General features: G+C 36.3%; 1 protein-coding gene across 1 annotated transcript; it reads left to right on the top strand.

The window, feature by feature from the left end:
• The first annotated feature begins 1015 nt into the window (after window positions 1-1015).
• prkab1a (protein kinase, AMP-activated, beta 1 non-catalytic subunit, a) lies at window positions 1016-16813 on the top strand. The gene is made up of 8 exons (XM_088355649.1): window positions 1016-1124; window positions 4172-4330; window positions 9361-9530; window positions 9599-9692; window positions 11356-11470; window positions 11569-11702; window positions 13555-13623; window positions 16156-16813. Exons 2-8 carry the CDS (start codon window positions 4178-4180, stop codon window positions 16231-16233), a joined length of 813 nt encoding a protein of 270 aa, XP_088211775.1. The 5' UTR covers window positions 1016-1124; window positions 4172-4177; the 3' UTR covers window positions 16234-16813.
• The last annotated feature ends 308 nt before the right edge of the window (window positions 16814-17121 follow it).

Below are 17121 nucleotides of genomic sequence, written 5' to 3'. Positions count from 1 at the left end.
TACTTGGTTAAAAATGTGGTTGAACTTGAGTGAATTTATAACAACTAATTGAGTAATGTGATTTTCAAAGTAATAATGTTATGATTAAATATTAAAAGTTATAGCTGGAAAACTTACGTGATTGTGACAACATACTCAGAGACACATTTTTATAATCTAACAATAGGGAATATTTATGAGGTGCTTGTAGACTAGCCAAAGATGAAAGTGCATCGAAAACAATTGTGCATTTGCAGCAACAGATTTCCAAAATAATAACAGAGAAATAAAATATGGATACTGTATATATTATTTTACATTATTCTCAGCCCTGTGTACTCGTTTAGTTATTAATAAGGTTAATATTAGGGGTGGGGTGGCCTTGCATTGGGGATGAATTGTCTTTTTTTCCTTCTTCTCTCTCTTTTCCCCCTTAATTTCTTTCTTCTTTTTTAAATCTTCTTTCTTTTGTTTTTTGTTTATATTTTTCCTTTTTTTTAAATCATTTTCTGATTATTATTTTTCATGGAACGATCTGTTATGTACATGTTTTGCACCCAAATCCGACCCCAAAAATGTGTTTGTGTTTAGCCCATCCAAATTGGAACAGATTTAGTCATCCCAAAATAAGTATTTTTAACGTCTTGAGAATGACGTTCTATCGACGTTCACCTATCAACCAATTTGATATACGCTATGAGTCTTTTAAATGTTATATAAACAATTTTTAAAGCAGCTCTTTTCTGGGTAGGGAAGTTTTGTCTTAAATAAACCGAACATGAGGCTAAATTCATTAACAAAGGAAAAGTTCCAAACGATTTATTTCTTCTTTTTTCTTTGTAACCGTTTTTTATCAGGTAAAATCTGTTTTCTGGAATTTCCCTCCCTCTACAAAATAAAGATGAGTTATGTATTATTTTTTTTCTACGTTTTCTTCCTCTATTCGAAATACATTGAGCATAAAGATTCAAAAATGATTATTTTAAAAGGCGTTAAAAGCATGCGCGTGTTTGTAAACAAAGGTGCGCACACCTATCTCTGCGCATGCGCACACGTCAGGAAGACGGACGTCCGTGTTGATGCCGGCCGGAGCAAGCAACGCATAAACCTCACTAAAGTCATCTTTCCTCGCCCTTATTCTTCGGGTAAGTCTTTATTTTTATCGGCAAGTTAGATTACATTTTATCGCGTGGATGACAGTCGCTTGTATGAATCGTAACGACAAGATAAGCGAATGATGCTAATATTAGCCGCTAAAGCTAGCAGCTAGTTTTGTAAACAAACGGGACCGCTAACTTCAACAACAGCGATGCTACCATTCCAAATAATAACTATTTATCTTACGTCCCAAAGAATTTCTAAGATTATTCAATTACTATAGAATTTCTGCTCATTCAGAGAAATCTTTTTTGAAAAAACATCAAAGTAATGTCCTTAAGACGTCTTTATATGAAGCGTGGTGTCTCATCTCATCTCTTCAGCTGCACCGCTTATCCTCAGTAGGGTCGCAGGGGTGCTGGAGCCCATCCTAGCAATCAGTGGGCAGGGGACACCCTGCACTGGTTGCCAGCCAATCACAGGGCACACAGGGACAGACAACTCGCTGGCTCATTCACACCTAGGGACAATTTGGACCGGCCAATCCACCTGAAATGCATGTCTTTGGAATGTGGGAGGAAACACGGGGAGAACATACAAACTCCGCACAGGAAGTCCGGTAGCTGGATTTGAAACCACACAGGAGGTTCCCGAGACCTTAGAACTGTCCCGCCGTGCTGCCCTAAAGCGTGGTGTATACATTCAAAAAATTCTACTTGTAGGCGCCATCTCCTGGCTGGAATCATCATTGCAGCCCATTTTGTTGCACGTGCACGTATGAGAAATTCTCTAGACGCGCTCGAATAAGCTCTTCCTCTTTCACCTCTTTGGGTGTTAGGGTAGGCGTTGGTACCGTATTTGAAACAGTCCTTTTCTTACTTTCACCATTTTCATCATGGAATCAAAGAAAACTACACCCATGCGCGTGATATCAATCTTTTCCCTTGGTGGCCAGAACACAGATGACCAAAGATAGATAGATAGATAGATACTTTATTCATCCCGGCAGGCAAATTCACAAAGCGCGGTGTAAAAAACATCAAAGCCCTTTGGACTCAGTTATTGTTAACACATACTTAATAGAGAAAATATTTGATTTAAAACTTTTTAGGGACACCTTTAACGATGCACCTCAACTTTAAAAACGTTTAAAATACGACTTTTAACTAAATAAATTGTGTCAAAGGAAACCGAACAACTGCCAAAACGCTGACCATCCAGCAAAATAGATAAAAAAAACAGTTGATAATGCATTTATATATTAAGAAAACATAGTTTCCTTTGTCATCCAGCTTACTTTAGTAATATACCCTACATATTATTTATTGAATTCAATTGACTAGATAGATAGATAGATACTTTATTCATCTCCGTTGGGAAATTCACACTTCCAGCAGTATCCTTGTGTTGAAAATAAAATAATAATAAAATAAAAGAAATAGAATACAGAAATACCCAATATAACGTGTTGATAATAGAGTATTTAAATAGTGCTAAGGAAAATACACACTGTAATAAAAATAGGGTAATATGCAAATGTAGGGGTGGGGTTTAATGTGGGCTTTTACTCCCCCGGGTGGAGTTAAAGAGCCTATGGCATGAGGAAGAGATAGTCTGTCGGTGGAACAAGACTGACTTATTATTTTCAACAGACGTCATTTTCAAATGTCTTTTCCAATATGTTGAAAAAACCCAGCTACAAATTAATTGGAAACCCACTAAGGTCAATTTAAATACATTAAAAAGAGCACTTTTTGAGAGTGCCAAAACACTCTGCCCTTTCAGCAAATAAACAAAAACAAAAAAACAACAACAACAAAAACATTATTAAGATATTCAAAAGACATTGTTTTAAAGATAAAAAAAATGAGTCAAGGGAAACCCAATGACTACTAAAATGCCACCCATTCAGCAGATAAAAACAAAGAGAAAAAACATAAAAGTATGTTAAAAATCCCTGTCTCCATAATTTTCTTTCGTGCTTTCTCTTCCTTTTTGACTGTCTTTTTTTCACCTTTTTACCCGTATGTGTTTCTTATTTTCTCTTGGCTTCATTTTCCCTTTTTCTTTTTCTTCCCATTTATTCTTTCTTTTCTTATTCTTCCTTTTCCCCTTTTTCATTTCCACGCAAAATGTTGGTCAAAAAGAATGAGAAGAAACACGTTACTTCTTGGTCCTTTTGAGTCTCTGTCTTTATGAGTCTCCTTGTGCTTTGTAGCATTCGTTGTCGGTCACACTACAGAATCCAGTGGTCAGTATATGGCATAAAATACACACTGTCCCTTTAATTTTGTCTGTAAAATAATCCTTGAATAATTATTTTCAACCAAGATAAGAAACAAATATGATTTCTCAAACTATTTGCCAATGTTTTAATGTATTTCTTCCTACTTTATTAGAGAAACAAGCTAGTCATCTTGTAATTTAAAAAAATACATATTAGACAAAATGTTCTACCATCAACGTAAGGACACACTAGTCAAGTTAAGCCATGTTTATTTGTATAGCCCTTAATCACAAAGATTCTCAAAGGGCTGCACAGACCACAGATTATTCCAAACCACAGATGATGATTACACCATCCCCTGATCTAAAACCTACATGAGGGCAAGGAAAAACTCAAAAACCCTCAGCATGAGGAAAACAAAGAAACCTTGAGAAGGGACTGCACCTGAGGTAATTCCCCCTCCAGGGTGACCAGGCTGCAATGGATTTTGCATTAACAGACAATAAAATTGAAAATAAGATATAGACTAATTAAAGTATAATATAAAATGAACAATCAAATCAAAAAGATGACCAGGTTGCAATTAATGTAGCATTAACAAACAATACATGCGCATTTTCAGAATTTCACCTGCAGCCTTTCCTTTGAAAATCAAGGTCTGAAGAAGTAGGATGTTTTCTTTGTCGCTTTTTATAGGACATTGCATAATTACAAATAAAATGGCTATGTGCAAAAAGGAGTACATACAAAAAATGGAAAGAAATAATGATAATAGGATGTTATCGGAAGGTGCATCATCCTTTAATCATTGTGCTGTCACGTGCCCTTTCTTCGATTGAAATAATGGTTTAACTCCGATCCAAACAGAAACCAATGGGGAACACGAGCAGTGAGAGGGGGTCCCTGGGCCACGGAGGGGACAAGAGCCAACGAAGGGACAGCAGGGGCCCCAAGGATGGAGACACACCCAAAATCCTCATGGACAGCCCCGAGGACCAAGACATTTTTCACGCCGACGACTTAAAGGTGGGGCCTGTTGTCGTTTGGATCAAGGGGTCTCAAACACAATCCACTTGGGGGCCGCCAGAGCAAGGGTCGATTCGATAGTGCCCTAAAAAAATCAAATATTACTGTTCACATAACACATATGAAAAGTCCATTTGAAAAAGTAAGAGTAGTAATCGACATTGACTCCCCGGGAGCACACTCAAAAACGTATTCAATTATTAGCGTTCAATAGTTTTCATTGATTACTTAAATGTCACGATCGTTGCACATGACAGTTGGTTAACCCTTTTACGTACGACTGCAATACTTGGAAGCAAAGTCGTGTTTTCACTATGTCACCAGCAGGGTTGGGTAAGGTCACTTTAACTTGGGGCAGTGTTCCCTCTAAGCTGGGCGCGTGCTCAATTGCGCACTGCTCACACATTCTCAGCGCACAAGAAAATCTAGCCAGCGCACAAAAATCAGGGCTCAAAATTACTAATTAAGAATAATAATAATAATAATAATAATTTCCTTTGTATTGTCATTCTTTGTAACAATGTACACAGATTGAAATGTCGATACACCTGACCCGTTGTAGCGAGCCGACGCAGCCGTTGAGACTGGGAGGTCGCTGGTTCGCGCCTCGGCCGAGTCATAGTCATACCTAAGACTTATAACATTGGTAAATGGCGGCGCCCTCTGTTGGCTGCGGCTGCATTGGCTCGCTACAACGGGTCAGGTGTATCGACATTTCGTTCTGTGTACATTGTTACAAAGAATGACAATACAAAGGAAATTATTATTATTATTATTATTAGATAGCCAGATAGAAAGCTAGATAGCTAACTATTAAGGAGGCCAAAATACACCTTGATAACCTGCAGAAAAAGATAGCATGCAAAAAATTGAAATTATTTATTTGAAGTTTTAAAATAACAACTTACTTGGTTATTACTATATTGAAACTATTTATTACCAGGTTAATTAATAAAAATAGGGTTAAATTGGCTCAGTCAAAGAAAACATTTAAGTTACAGTGCATAAAGGTAAAAATACACGGGTTCCCCTGACGTTGTGTCCTAAATGCGCTATTTTGAAGTCAATGTCGAACCAAGTTGAAAAGTAAAGTTAGTAGAGTTTGTCGAAAACCGGCTTCTTCGGCTCGGCTCACTTAAAGGAAACGGCTCTTTCGGGTCCCAAACGGCTCTTCAGGTTGATTTTGCTTCTTTAATCCCAACATGACCAAATATTATGTAAAATTATGCACAAAATGACTTAAGGGAAGGGGGGAATAGAACAAAAAAGAAAAAAATACCAAAATGAAAAAGGAGTGAAACGCTGAGGAAAAAAAGAAACAAAAGGAAGAGAAAAAAAAGAAGGAAAAATTTAGAAAAAAAACAGAAAAAAAGAAAAGAAAGAAATGTAGGAAAAAAGTTAATAAAGAACAAAAAGAAAAAAAGTTACAGCTCGGAAAAAATAAACACAATGAGATTTTTTTTTAAAGGAATTTAAAAAAAAGTTGAAAAAAAAACACGGAAAAACGAAGAAAAAGTTTGTGTTACATTCAAATAATTTCCAATTATATCAAGTCAATCTTGTTGCCAACATTGTACTTCCACTAAAAAATGTGATTAAGTACAGGTCTGTATCTTACAACCGACTAAATAAGCCCCCCAAAATGTTAATATTATGCGACAAAATATATCAGGAAATAAAAAGAAATGGAAATCTTGTGAAAGAATTGTTGTAAAAACAAACGACGTTTGTAGGCCGTACAACCTTTGCAATCGTACATGAGTCCATTCATTCAAAAGAGAAAAATAATTTTGCATTGCCGGAAACTCAGCAAAATGTAACTTGATGTCAAGTGTTGGACATGTTTGATAATGAATTATCTTGCCACACTTGGGATTGCTGTTGCTCTCTGTTGTTTCAAGCGTTGCTCACCGACTTTGTGTGAACGCTCAGACCCGTAAGGAAAATTACAGGGAACATTGCTTTGGGGTCTAGCATCCCGCTGCCACGCTGTGCTATGGCACTGGCCCTCGTCTTCAACAGACAACAAACACAGTGCCATCTAGTGGTCAAATAGTACAATTAAGGGCAGGGGTCAGGAACCTTTTTGACCCAAAGAGCCATAAAAGCAAAAAAGGTTTGAAAAAGAAATTGAGAGAGCCACATCATATATTTTCAGACAAAATTGAAAAAACTGCCAAACACGCTCTCTAGACAAAAGCTAATTTTTCAGCGCATTTCATTTCACTGTGTGTCATTTGATGATTTAATCAAATGTATGAAATGATAATAATGCCAAATCCTGTGTCCCAAATCAATGTAAATATGCCATTTACAATTTGTCTTCCACCTTCAGTTAAGAGTGTTGAGGCAATTATTTCCACGAAATTTGTCCTTAATAACAGTTTCAAAACAATGTGCATGCAAAGTTCTTTTGTAAAAATGTCACAAATGACTGCAAACGATAAGCACATTGTCATATTCACTTTGGCTGTAGACTGCACTGAGCGAGAGAGAGAGAGAAGGAAGTGCCTTGCGCTGTGTGCAGGGATCCGCCCACCTGTACCGCTCACCCAATCAAAGTCGTTTGCCAGCGTTTTTATTTATCAGAATGGTTTCTTATCGGACTTCTGCATTAAGTTGCTTCGGCTTTAGATAGATAGATAGATAGATAATTTATTCATCTCCGCAGGGAAATTCGTATTTCCAGCAGCATCCCTGTGCTGAGAAACAATACACTAATAAAGCAAAAAGAATACAATATACAAATACCCAATGTGACGTGCTAATACCCACTGTAGCGTGTTCTATAGAGTATCTAGATAGTGCTACACAGAATACATATTGCAATAAAATTCGGTAATATGCAATGTAGGGGGTGTGGTTTAATGTGGGCCTTTACTCTGCCGGGTGGAGTTAAAGAGCCTTATGGCATGAGGAAGAAAAGATCTCTTTATATGGACCAAAATTGGGATGAAATCACTTGACTTTGGAACGCCACAGAGAGATGTTACATTTTATTTCGGAGCCATACGTACTCATGAAAAGAGCCATATATAGCTCCCGAGCCATAGGTTGCCTACCCCTGCATTAGGGCTTTGAAGTTGCATTTTGTGGCAAACAATACATAAATTGGCGTATTTCTATTAAAACCAGTTTAGGGTAGTGTCATTTTTTTATCTGTGACCATGAGTTTAATGACAAGCACCTTTGAATTTGATGAATGAATGAATGAATGAATGAATGAATGGCCTTTAATGTTGTTATACATATATAACAAAAGTGATTCTGCTTTCACTTCAAGTAAAACAATTTAAGTCAGTGAAATGTCCACGGTTTGAGGCCGGGTGGAAGCAAATGTTGGCCTGGAGAGGGCTGTACTTGCCCAAGACCAGGGTCGGGTAGGGTTACTTTAACTGGATTACTTTCAATTACTTTTGGATTACTCCAATACCAAATATGCTAATAAAAGACAAAAGAAACTAAATATGAATAAAATGACTCAATTTTGTGCAGGCTCGGGGAGTAACGGAATACACGGAACGGCAAAAATGATGTTGGCAAGCTGTTTGGATTTATTTCCATTTTGTTTCTGTCACATTTGATGTTAGTTTTGCCGGAGATCAAAGAGATCAAAGCCAGGAGAGAAAGCTTACCACGTGTTGTGAGTCATCATTGTATTCATATTTAGTTTCTTTTGTTTTTTTATTAGCATATTTGGTATTGGAGTAATCCAAAAGTAATTGAAAGTAATCAAGTTAAAGTAACCCTACCCAACCCTGCCCAAGACACACCACAGGAAATGGTGCCCCTACGAACCCACCCATGTCATGTTTAAACATGTAATAAAGGATTATCGCTAATATTATTAAATGTCAATCGTGTTGCAGTTGTATAATAGTTGAAGAGGAAAAATATTGCAGCAGCACATACAGAGTAATATTTTTAGGGAATACTGTATATGTATGTATAAATATAAAAACAAATCCCCAATGGAGAATATCCCTTATAATAAACGACTAGTGTTTCCTGTTTTGGTATTATATTGCCCCCTAGTGGAGAAAATGTAAAAAGCATCTTTTTCTTAGCGCTTGTATTTTTTTCGTTCATATTAACATTATAATTATGAGTAAACATAATTTGAAATTAAGGAACGAATTGATCAATAAATTAAAAGGACGCCGTATGCTATTCGGTGTGATAAAACGTACTCATCTTTTTTTATTGTTTACATCCATTGTCTATTTCCTGATTCACATTATTAGCAAACATACATTCAGATAAAGTAATACATTTAATTAAATTTTGAAGATGACCCTGTATCCCATTTTGGTGTGACACTGCCCTCTGATGGCCAAACGGTACACGCCATTTTTATCATTTTTTTACACCTATTTTTCGATCATATTATTAGTACTTTTATTAAAAGCAACCAAAATAAGGAATGGATTATTCCCTGAACTTTTTTAACATGCAGATCAACAACAACAAATAATGAAAATGAAATAAAAAATAAAATAAAGTGAAATAAATATACAATAAAATAAATCAAATGTGAATAATAAAATAATAATAAAAAAACATACAGTAAAAAAATAAAACAAATTACAAATTAAAATTATTAAAAAAATAAAGTAAAAAAGGAAATTGAAATAATAAAAATAAATGAAAATAAAAATACTGTAAATATAGAAGGGAAATGAAAACAAAATTATAATAAAAATAGTCAAAATGAAATTAAAAAATATGTATATAAATTTACATAATAGATAAAAACAGGAAAAGAATAAACCTCAAGCAAAAATGGAAAACAAATGAAAATCAAGTAAAAATAGAATTAAAGTAAAATTTAAATAAAGTAAAAATACAATTAAGATAAAATGGAAAAGAAACCCAAAAAAGTAAATAGAAAATAATATAGTAATAGAAAAAAACAAAATAAAATCTCAAGATGTCTTTTGGGGATTAAAAACAAGAAGCTAGATTTGTCTGTTTTTGGTGACTGTTCAAAAACAAGATATTCACAGTATTGACAATTGTTACTTCGGCAGGCCCCGTTAGGAAAAGAAGAGTTCCTGGCCTGGAGGCAAGACCTGGACTCCGAAGACAAAGACCCGAGTTTGGACCGGCCTACCGTCTTCCGCTGGAAAGGGGACGGCAAGGAGGTTTTCCTATCGGGATCCTTCAACAACTGGGCCAACAAGATCCCGCTCATCCGCAGGTGAGCACAAAGTGCCGCCGGGTGGTGCTCAAGCCCCTGCTGCTTGACACTTTTCCACGTTCTCAAAGTCAGAACACGTTCGTGACCATCGTGGAGCTCCCCGAAGGAGAACATCAGTACAAGTTCTACGTGGACGGACAGTGGACGCACGACCCGGCCGAGGTGGGTTCCTACGGGTGCTTGAAATCCTTGAAAATGCTTCAATTTTAATGCGTTTTCAACACTTGAAGTGCTCCAATTTCAGGCTAAGTAGTATTTCCACTGAAGTATTTCTGTATTTTTTGCTAGTATTTCCATTGTAGAATGGTTGCAATATGTCTGCAGTATATTTGTAATAGTACTGTAGTTGTATTTTTGTAGTATTTCTTTTGTAATATTTCTGTCGTAGTGTTTCTGTCATGATATTTCTGTAGTTGTATTTTTGTAGTATACCTGTCATGGTGTTTCTGGTAGAATCTGTAGTATTTTTTGTAATGTTACTGTAGTTGTAACTTTTGTAGTATTTTTATAGAATTTTATTCACAGTATTTTAGTATTATAGTATGGCGGTAGTGGTATTTTTGTAGTATTTACGTAAAAGTATTTATGAGGTTTTTTGAAGTTAGTACTTTAGTAACAAAATATAAAATTACTCTCGTGGTATTTTTGTAGTATATATGTCATAGTGTTTCTTGTAGTATTTCTGCAGTAGAATCTGTATTTTTTTGTAATATTACTGTAGTTGTAACTTTTAGTACTTTTATAGAATTTCTTTGGCAGTATTTTGGTAGCTTAGTACGGCCGTATTGGTATTTCTGTAAAAGTATTTATGAAGTATTTTCAAATTAGTATTTTTGTAAGTAATATTGTTGTATTTTGTAGTATTTTCATAGGCGAATTGTTGTAATATGTCTGCAGTATTTTTGTAATAGTACTTTAGTGGTAACTTTTGTAGTATTTTAATATAATTTTATTGGCAGTTTTTTAGTATTATAGTATGGCGGTTGTGGTATTTTTGTTGTATTTATATAAAAGTATTTATGGGGTATTTTAAAATGAGTACTTTTGTAAGTAATATTGTTGTATTTTTGTCATATTTCTGTTGTAGTGTTTCTGTCGTGGTATTTTTGTGATATAAAATTGCTCAAGTGGTGTTTTTGTAGTATTTCTGTATTATTTCCGTAGTACAATCTGTAGTATTTTTTTGTAATATTTTGTAGAATTTTATTGGCGGTATTTTAATTTTATGGTATGGCGGTAGTGGTATATTTGTAGTATTTATGTAAAAGTATTGATGAAGTATTTTGAAATTAGTACTTTTGTAAGTAATATTGTTGTATTTTTCTAGTATTTCTATAGTAGAATTGTCTGTAGTGTATCTGTAGTATTTTTATAATCTCATTGTTGTAGTATTTTGTAGTATTTCTATAGTATTTTTTTCCTTTCACAATAAAATCTAAAATATATTGGGTCCCTGTTTCTAAGCTCTCAATTTGATATTTAATTTTGTAGTATTTTTGTTGTATTTCTGTAGTAAGACTTTTGTTGTAGGCAAATAGTGACATTGAGGACAAAGTTGGCAAAAAAACATTTTTTTATTAGTTGTACTTTATTTACTGTTATTTATACTGTCATCATATTTTGACAATTTTCGTTTGCGGGTCGGATGAGGAAGCCCAACAGCCCTCATGTGGTTCGCAGGCCCTAGTTTACACACATACACAGAGGATTCTTCTTAGAATTGTACCGGATAAATCGGAAAATTGGCTTTCAAGTCGTTAAAAAGTGGTCATGAAAACCCTGTTTTGTGATAATTCTCTCAATATGTTTTTCTTTGATTTGACAGCCTGTGGTGACAAGTCAACTGGGCACGGTAAACAACGTGATCCAGGTGAAGAAAACTGACTTTGAGGTCTTTGACGCTCTCATGGTGGACTCCCAAAAATGCTCCGATATGTCAGGTGAGTTTGAAACAAGATGGTGCCCAAACCATGGCCTGGTGGCCATGTGCTGCCCCACCAAATAATGTGAGTGGGCCCTCCGCCACCCTTCCAAGCAGACCTCTCCAGTTCCCCGCCGGGCCCGTACCATCAGGAAGCTTACGTTCCAAAACAAGAAGAAAAGTTCAAGTCTCCGCCCATCCTTCCGCCTCATCTTCTACAAGTCATCCTCAATAAAGATACCGGGATATCTGTAAGTTGCATCTCGTGACTCCGCCCACTATTAAATTACAACAAATAAATACGCTAATGTTGGGTCTAAAAGAGACCACTGATGTGTGGGAGAGCTATAAAAAAATGGTTAACGATAGAAAATGCACCAGGCAGACTTGAGTTTTTTTAGCCAGTTGCAACCGGGGAGATGAGCTCTTTCTATACTCTTACTCAATCTCGGTCATCCCCCGTCTGCTCTTGTGTTTTATTGAGATCACAAGCGTGGAAAAGTACTGGTATGTTGAGACAAAAACAAAAGACCCCCCATCCCCCACCCCCCTGGAAAAGTACCAACACCTTCAAACACAGACAGGAAGACTAAGAGATTGCCAAAAGGAACATCAAACTGATTAGAAATACACACCTTGAGTAAATACGTTTAAGCCTACTTTACAGCAAAGTATGCATCACAGGGTCCAAACCACTCGATGCATCGATACAGAATTACTGTCATGTTCAGGGTTCGTAGGGGTTCTTGAAATCCTTGAATTTGAATGTTGTGTTCCCAAGGATTGCAAAGGGCTTGAATTTTGGGTTAAGTGCTCGTAAATGCTTGAAATTTGTGCCTTGTTTCTCGACAAGTCTGCTTAAAAATGACGCAACACTGCTCTATGGTATTTTTTCTTTGCCATTGCATTTTTTCTTCCTTTGTGATGAACTGCAGCGGATATTGGTTTGTGTTCATCGTCCTGTGAAGTGTCTCAGATCTAAAAATCCTATGTCTTGATAAAATCCAATGCATGATATGTTTGAGGCTTTGCATATTACATGATTCTCAGCGGATATTGTCTTTTTATGGTACCCGACATACTTTGGAAAATTGGCTTTGAAAGTCCTTAAAATGTGCTTGAATTTGGCCATGAAGGATATGTACGAACCCTGCATGTTAAACATAATGCTTTATAGATAGATAGATGGATAGATAGATACTTTATTATATTCAAAGTCACATATTTTTCCAAATGGATAAAGAGAAATTAGCAATTTGGAATGTTATTTTTGTCATAGTAGCATTTTAGATTGAGAAAAAAGTGAGATAAAGAATGAACAAAAATTAAGAAAATATGCAGCCAACAAAGTTGTGATACTTAGAGTGCCATTTTTAGTTTGAGAGTATGCCTTGGACTGTATTATTGCTTATAGAAAAGGGGGGAGGAAAGGGTTTAACGAAAGAAAGATTAATGAAAAAAGGGGAAAGAAAAGAAGGAGACAAAAGGCAAAGAAAAGAAAAGGGAAGAAAAAATAAATAAAAAAGATGTAAGGGGAGAAAAGGAAAAAGAGAAGTAAACAAGAGAAAAAAAGAACAAGACAATAAAAGAAGAAAAGTGATAAAGTAAAAATGAAAAAATAGGGGAGGAAAAGGTCAAAAAAGACAAAAAATAAGAAAAGGTAAAAATGTAGAAAAAGCTATATAGAAATCAAGAAAAAAGAAAAATTGAAAAAATCGGGGAGGAAAAAACAAAGACATGACAAAGGAGAAAAAAATAATGGAAAAAGGAGAAAAAATATAAGAGAAAAGAAAATGAAATGGTGCGTGAAATAAAGCGTAAAAAAAGAAAAAGAAGAGAACATTAAAAAAATAAGGGAAAAATAATCAATTGAGAGTGAAAGATAGGTGGCTACAAACCTGCCCGTTTGAAATGGCACAAATATACAGCCAGAGGTTTCGGCAATATCCTACCGCTCACCTATTTGACTCTGATGTATGTTGTCGATGCCAACAAATATGCATCCGTCCAAGTTATTTTCCGCAAAGACTCAGATTAATATTTTGTGGGAGGAAAAAAAAACATTTCTTAAAAAAAATGCTTGTACATTTCTTTTTCCCCTAGTGCGATCCGGCCCTCCTTCCAGAACCGAACCACGTGATGCTCAACCACCTTTATGCGCTCTCCATTAAGGTACAGCAAAAAAAGGAAAAAAATGTCCTTTCTCTTTCCCGTAAAGGCCTGGCTTGCAATCTAAAGGCAAGATAACGCGGAAAAAAACATCAAGTGAAAGTTGAAACTTTCCATATCAGCCGCAGCTGCTGGAACTGACGCTTTTTTCCATCTGCATACGTCATTCATGGGGGAGGTTCGGTGTTTCCATTTAATATTGTTTCACGTATGATTCAAACATATAGTGCTGTGAAAAATGATTCGCCCGCTTCCTGATTTCAGTGTTTTTTGTATCAAACCAATGTTAATATTGCACAGAGACAACCCAAGGAAATACAAACTACAGTTTTGAAATGTTGATTCTATTTAGTAAGGCACACAATCCAAAGCTTTTTGGCCTTATGTGATCAAGTAATTGCCCCCTGATTCTAATAGCATGTTAGGCCAACTTTGGAACCGATAACAGAAATGAAACTTTTACTACAGGGGTCCGGAACCTATCGCTTGCAAAGTATACAGTGAAGAAAATAATTATTAATTATAACGGAATAGAATAGAATATACCTTTTTTTTCATTGTTACAAAATGGGTTGAACATATCGTGACAACGAAATTGGACGTGGCACTCTAGTTTCACATTTAACAGTGAGGATAAAAGAAAACAATGAAGATAAAGGAACAAAGAAGATAAAGGTTGTAACACCCTGCTATTTTGCTAGTTCTCCCACTTAGAAATCATTGAGGGATCTGAAATTTTCATCGTTGGTGAATGTCCACTTTGAGAGAGATAAACTAAAACGAAAAATCTAGAAATCACAATGCATTATGTTTTTAACGCTTTATTTGTGTGATATGTTAATATTTGGTACAGTAGTCTTTGTTTGCTATTACAGAGGTCAAATGTTCCCTGTAGTTTGCACACACTGCAGGAGGGATCTTGGCTTACACCTCCACACAGATCTTCTGTAGATCGGTCAGGTTTCTGGGCTGTCTCTGAGAAACACTGAGTTTGAGCTCCCTCCAAAGATTTTCGATTGGGTTCAGGTCTGGAGACTGGCTGGGCCATGCTAGAACCTTGATATGCTTCTTACGGAGCCACTCCTTGGTTTTCTTGGCTGTGTGCTTCGGGTCGTAGTCGTGTTAGAAGCCCCAGCCATGGCCCATCTTCAATGCTATGAGGGAAGGAGGTTGTTCCCCCAAATCTCACAATACACAGCCTCAGTCCTCCTCTCTTTAATGCAGTGCAATCGTCCCGTTACATGTGCAGAAAAACATTATGCTACCAGCCCCATGCTTCACAGTATGGATGGTGTTCTTCGGATTGTACTCTTCATTCTTCTTCCTCCTATCAGGTTTAGTGGAATTATAACCAAAAAGTTCTATTTTGGTCTCATCTTACGACAAAACTTTCTCCCATGACTCCTCTGTATCATCCAAATGGTCATATGCAAACTTAAGACGGGCCTTTACATGTGCTGGTTAAACCGGAGGAACCTTTCGTGCCATGCATGATTTCAAACCATGACGTTTCAGTGTATTACCTACAGTAACCTTGGAAACGGTGGTCCCAGCTCATTTCAGGTCATTGACCAACTCCTGTCGTGTCGTTCCGGGCTGATTCCCCACCTTTCTTAGAATCATTGAGACCCCACAAGGTGATGGGGCTCCACTCCGATTGAGGTTGACCGTCATGTTTCGCTTCTTCCATTTTCTAATGATTGCTCCAACAGTGGACCTTTTTTCACCAAGCTGCTTGACAATTGTTACATAGCCCTTTCCAGCCTTGTGGAGGTGTACAATTTTGTCTCTGGTGTCTTTGGACAGCTCTTTGGTCTTCGCCATGTTACTAGTTAAAGTCTTACTGATTTTATGGGGTGGACAGGTGTCTCTATGCAGCAAAAGACCTCAAACAGGTGCATCTGATTCTGGATGATACATGGAGTGCAAGAAGACTTCTAATGGGTGGACTCACAGGTCTTTCAGGGTCAGAATTCTAGATGATACACAGATGTTCAGATACTTATTTGCAGCTGTATCACACAAATAAATGGTTAAAAAAAATCATGCATTGCGATTTCTGGATTTTTCTTTTTAGTTTATCTCTCTCACAGTGAACATTCAGATTCAGATATACTTTATTGTCATTGTTGTACACGTGTATACAGAACGAAATGTCGATACATCTGACCCGCACAGTTTCCTTGAATGTACAGATATAAATAAAATGTTGTATTGAGTTGGAGTATTGAAGTACTAATATAATACTAAATAATTATAGCTATGTATAGTATTATACAGTAGTGCAAAGAGTGCAAGAGGAGCAGCTAACCAGATGTGCAAAATGGGCAGTCAGGTAAACAAGTCACTATACAATAAGATGTGCCTACGATGAAAATTTCAGACCCCTCCATGATTTTTAAGTGGGAGAAATAGCAAAATAGCAGGGTGTTTAAATACTTATTTTCCCATTGACACTTTTTAAAGTGTTCAGGCTCCCTATGCGCTTCTACAAAATGTAACAAGTTTTTGCTTTTGTTTTCTGCAACCCTACAGGACGGAGTGATGGTTCTGAGCGCAACGCATCGCTACAAGAAGAAGTACGTCACCACTTTGCTTTATAAGCCAATTTGACGCTGGCAGCTATGCTAGCGCCAATGCTAGCATCTGACGCCAGACGCTAGCTAATAGCTAGGTAAAGTGGTCATTTGTGCTAAAAAAAATTTATTTGAATGACTGAGAACTCGTAGGAGAAACGTAGCATATCAAACATAGTTTGCGCCAACGCCGGGTATTTTCGTGCAGTCGTTTTTTCGTTTTGTGCCGTTGACGGCTAAAGACGTCAAATGCAGTTAGTGAATTGAGCTAACGAGGAACCAGAGCAATCGCATTACACTTTATTTTGAAAAATTTGAAAAGATTTGTACATGGATCCCGTTCAAATTATCGAGTTATCGAAGAACAAAACCCTGCTTGTTTTTTTTTTCCTACGATTATGTTTCGATTGAATTGAAGTTGAGGATGTATTTTTTTTATTTAAAGTAAGAACAAGACTGGATTGTAAGAAAGCATTTACTGTGAAGTTATGAAAGGATTCCTTGCGTTTTTATGAGGTTGGGGAACAAATGTCTTTTATTTAAAATTTTTCGAATTCCCATGATGACCGTGTGTGCAATATTTATGTTTTTGTGGAACAAATAGTATTTAACTCACATTCAGTGTTGAAATGTATTCACATCCTGATATTCTGTGAAAGATCCGAGTTGGGTTTATTGTTTGACTTGTTTTAGAGTGTAAATAGTGAAAAGGTGACAAGAATAGCAGCTCTATTAAATTCTGTGAATAGCAATTACCAGACTACTAAAAAGAATTGTTCAATAAATTACTTTTGAAAAAAAAAGTTCAGGTTTTAACTCCACAGTTTGTATATTATTTTAGTATTTAGTATTTTAGATTTTGTATTGTGTGCACCTTTTTCCGGGTACAGGACAGTACTGTAGTGTTTTTTTCCCGCTGGCGGCG

This window comes from Urocampus carinirostris, chromosome 16 (assembly GCF_059441175.1).
Source record: "Urocampus carinirostris isolate Australia breed hairy pipefish chromosome 16, RoL_Ucar_1.0, whole genome shotgun sequence".
Lineage (NCBI taxonomy): Eukaryota > Metazoa > Chordata > Actinopteri > Syngnathiformes > Syngnathidae > Urocampus > Urocampus carinirostris.
Note: the sequence above shows the minus strand (reverse complement) of the source record. Positions and strands in the feature narration are given on the sequence as shown.

Coding starts and splice junctions, on each gene's coding strand:
- prkab1a (XM_088355649.1), top strand. CDS start 4,178: ATGGGGAACACGAGCAGTGAGAGGGGGTCCCTGGGCCACGGAGGGGAC. Junction 4,331..9,360: donor TTCACGCCGACGACTTAAAG/GTGGGGCCTGTT, acceptor TTACTTCGGCAG/GCCCCGTTAGGAAAAGAAGA. Junction 11,703..13,554: donor ATAAAGATACCGGGATATCT/GTAAGTTGCATC, acceptor TTTTTCCCCTAG/TGCGATCCGGCCCTCCTTCC.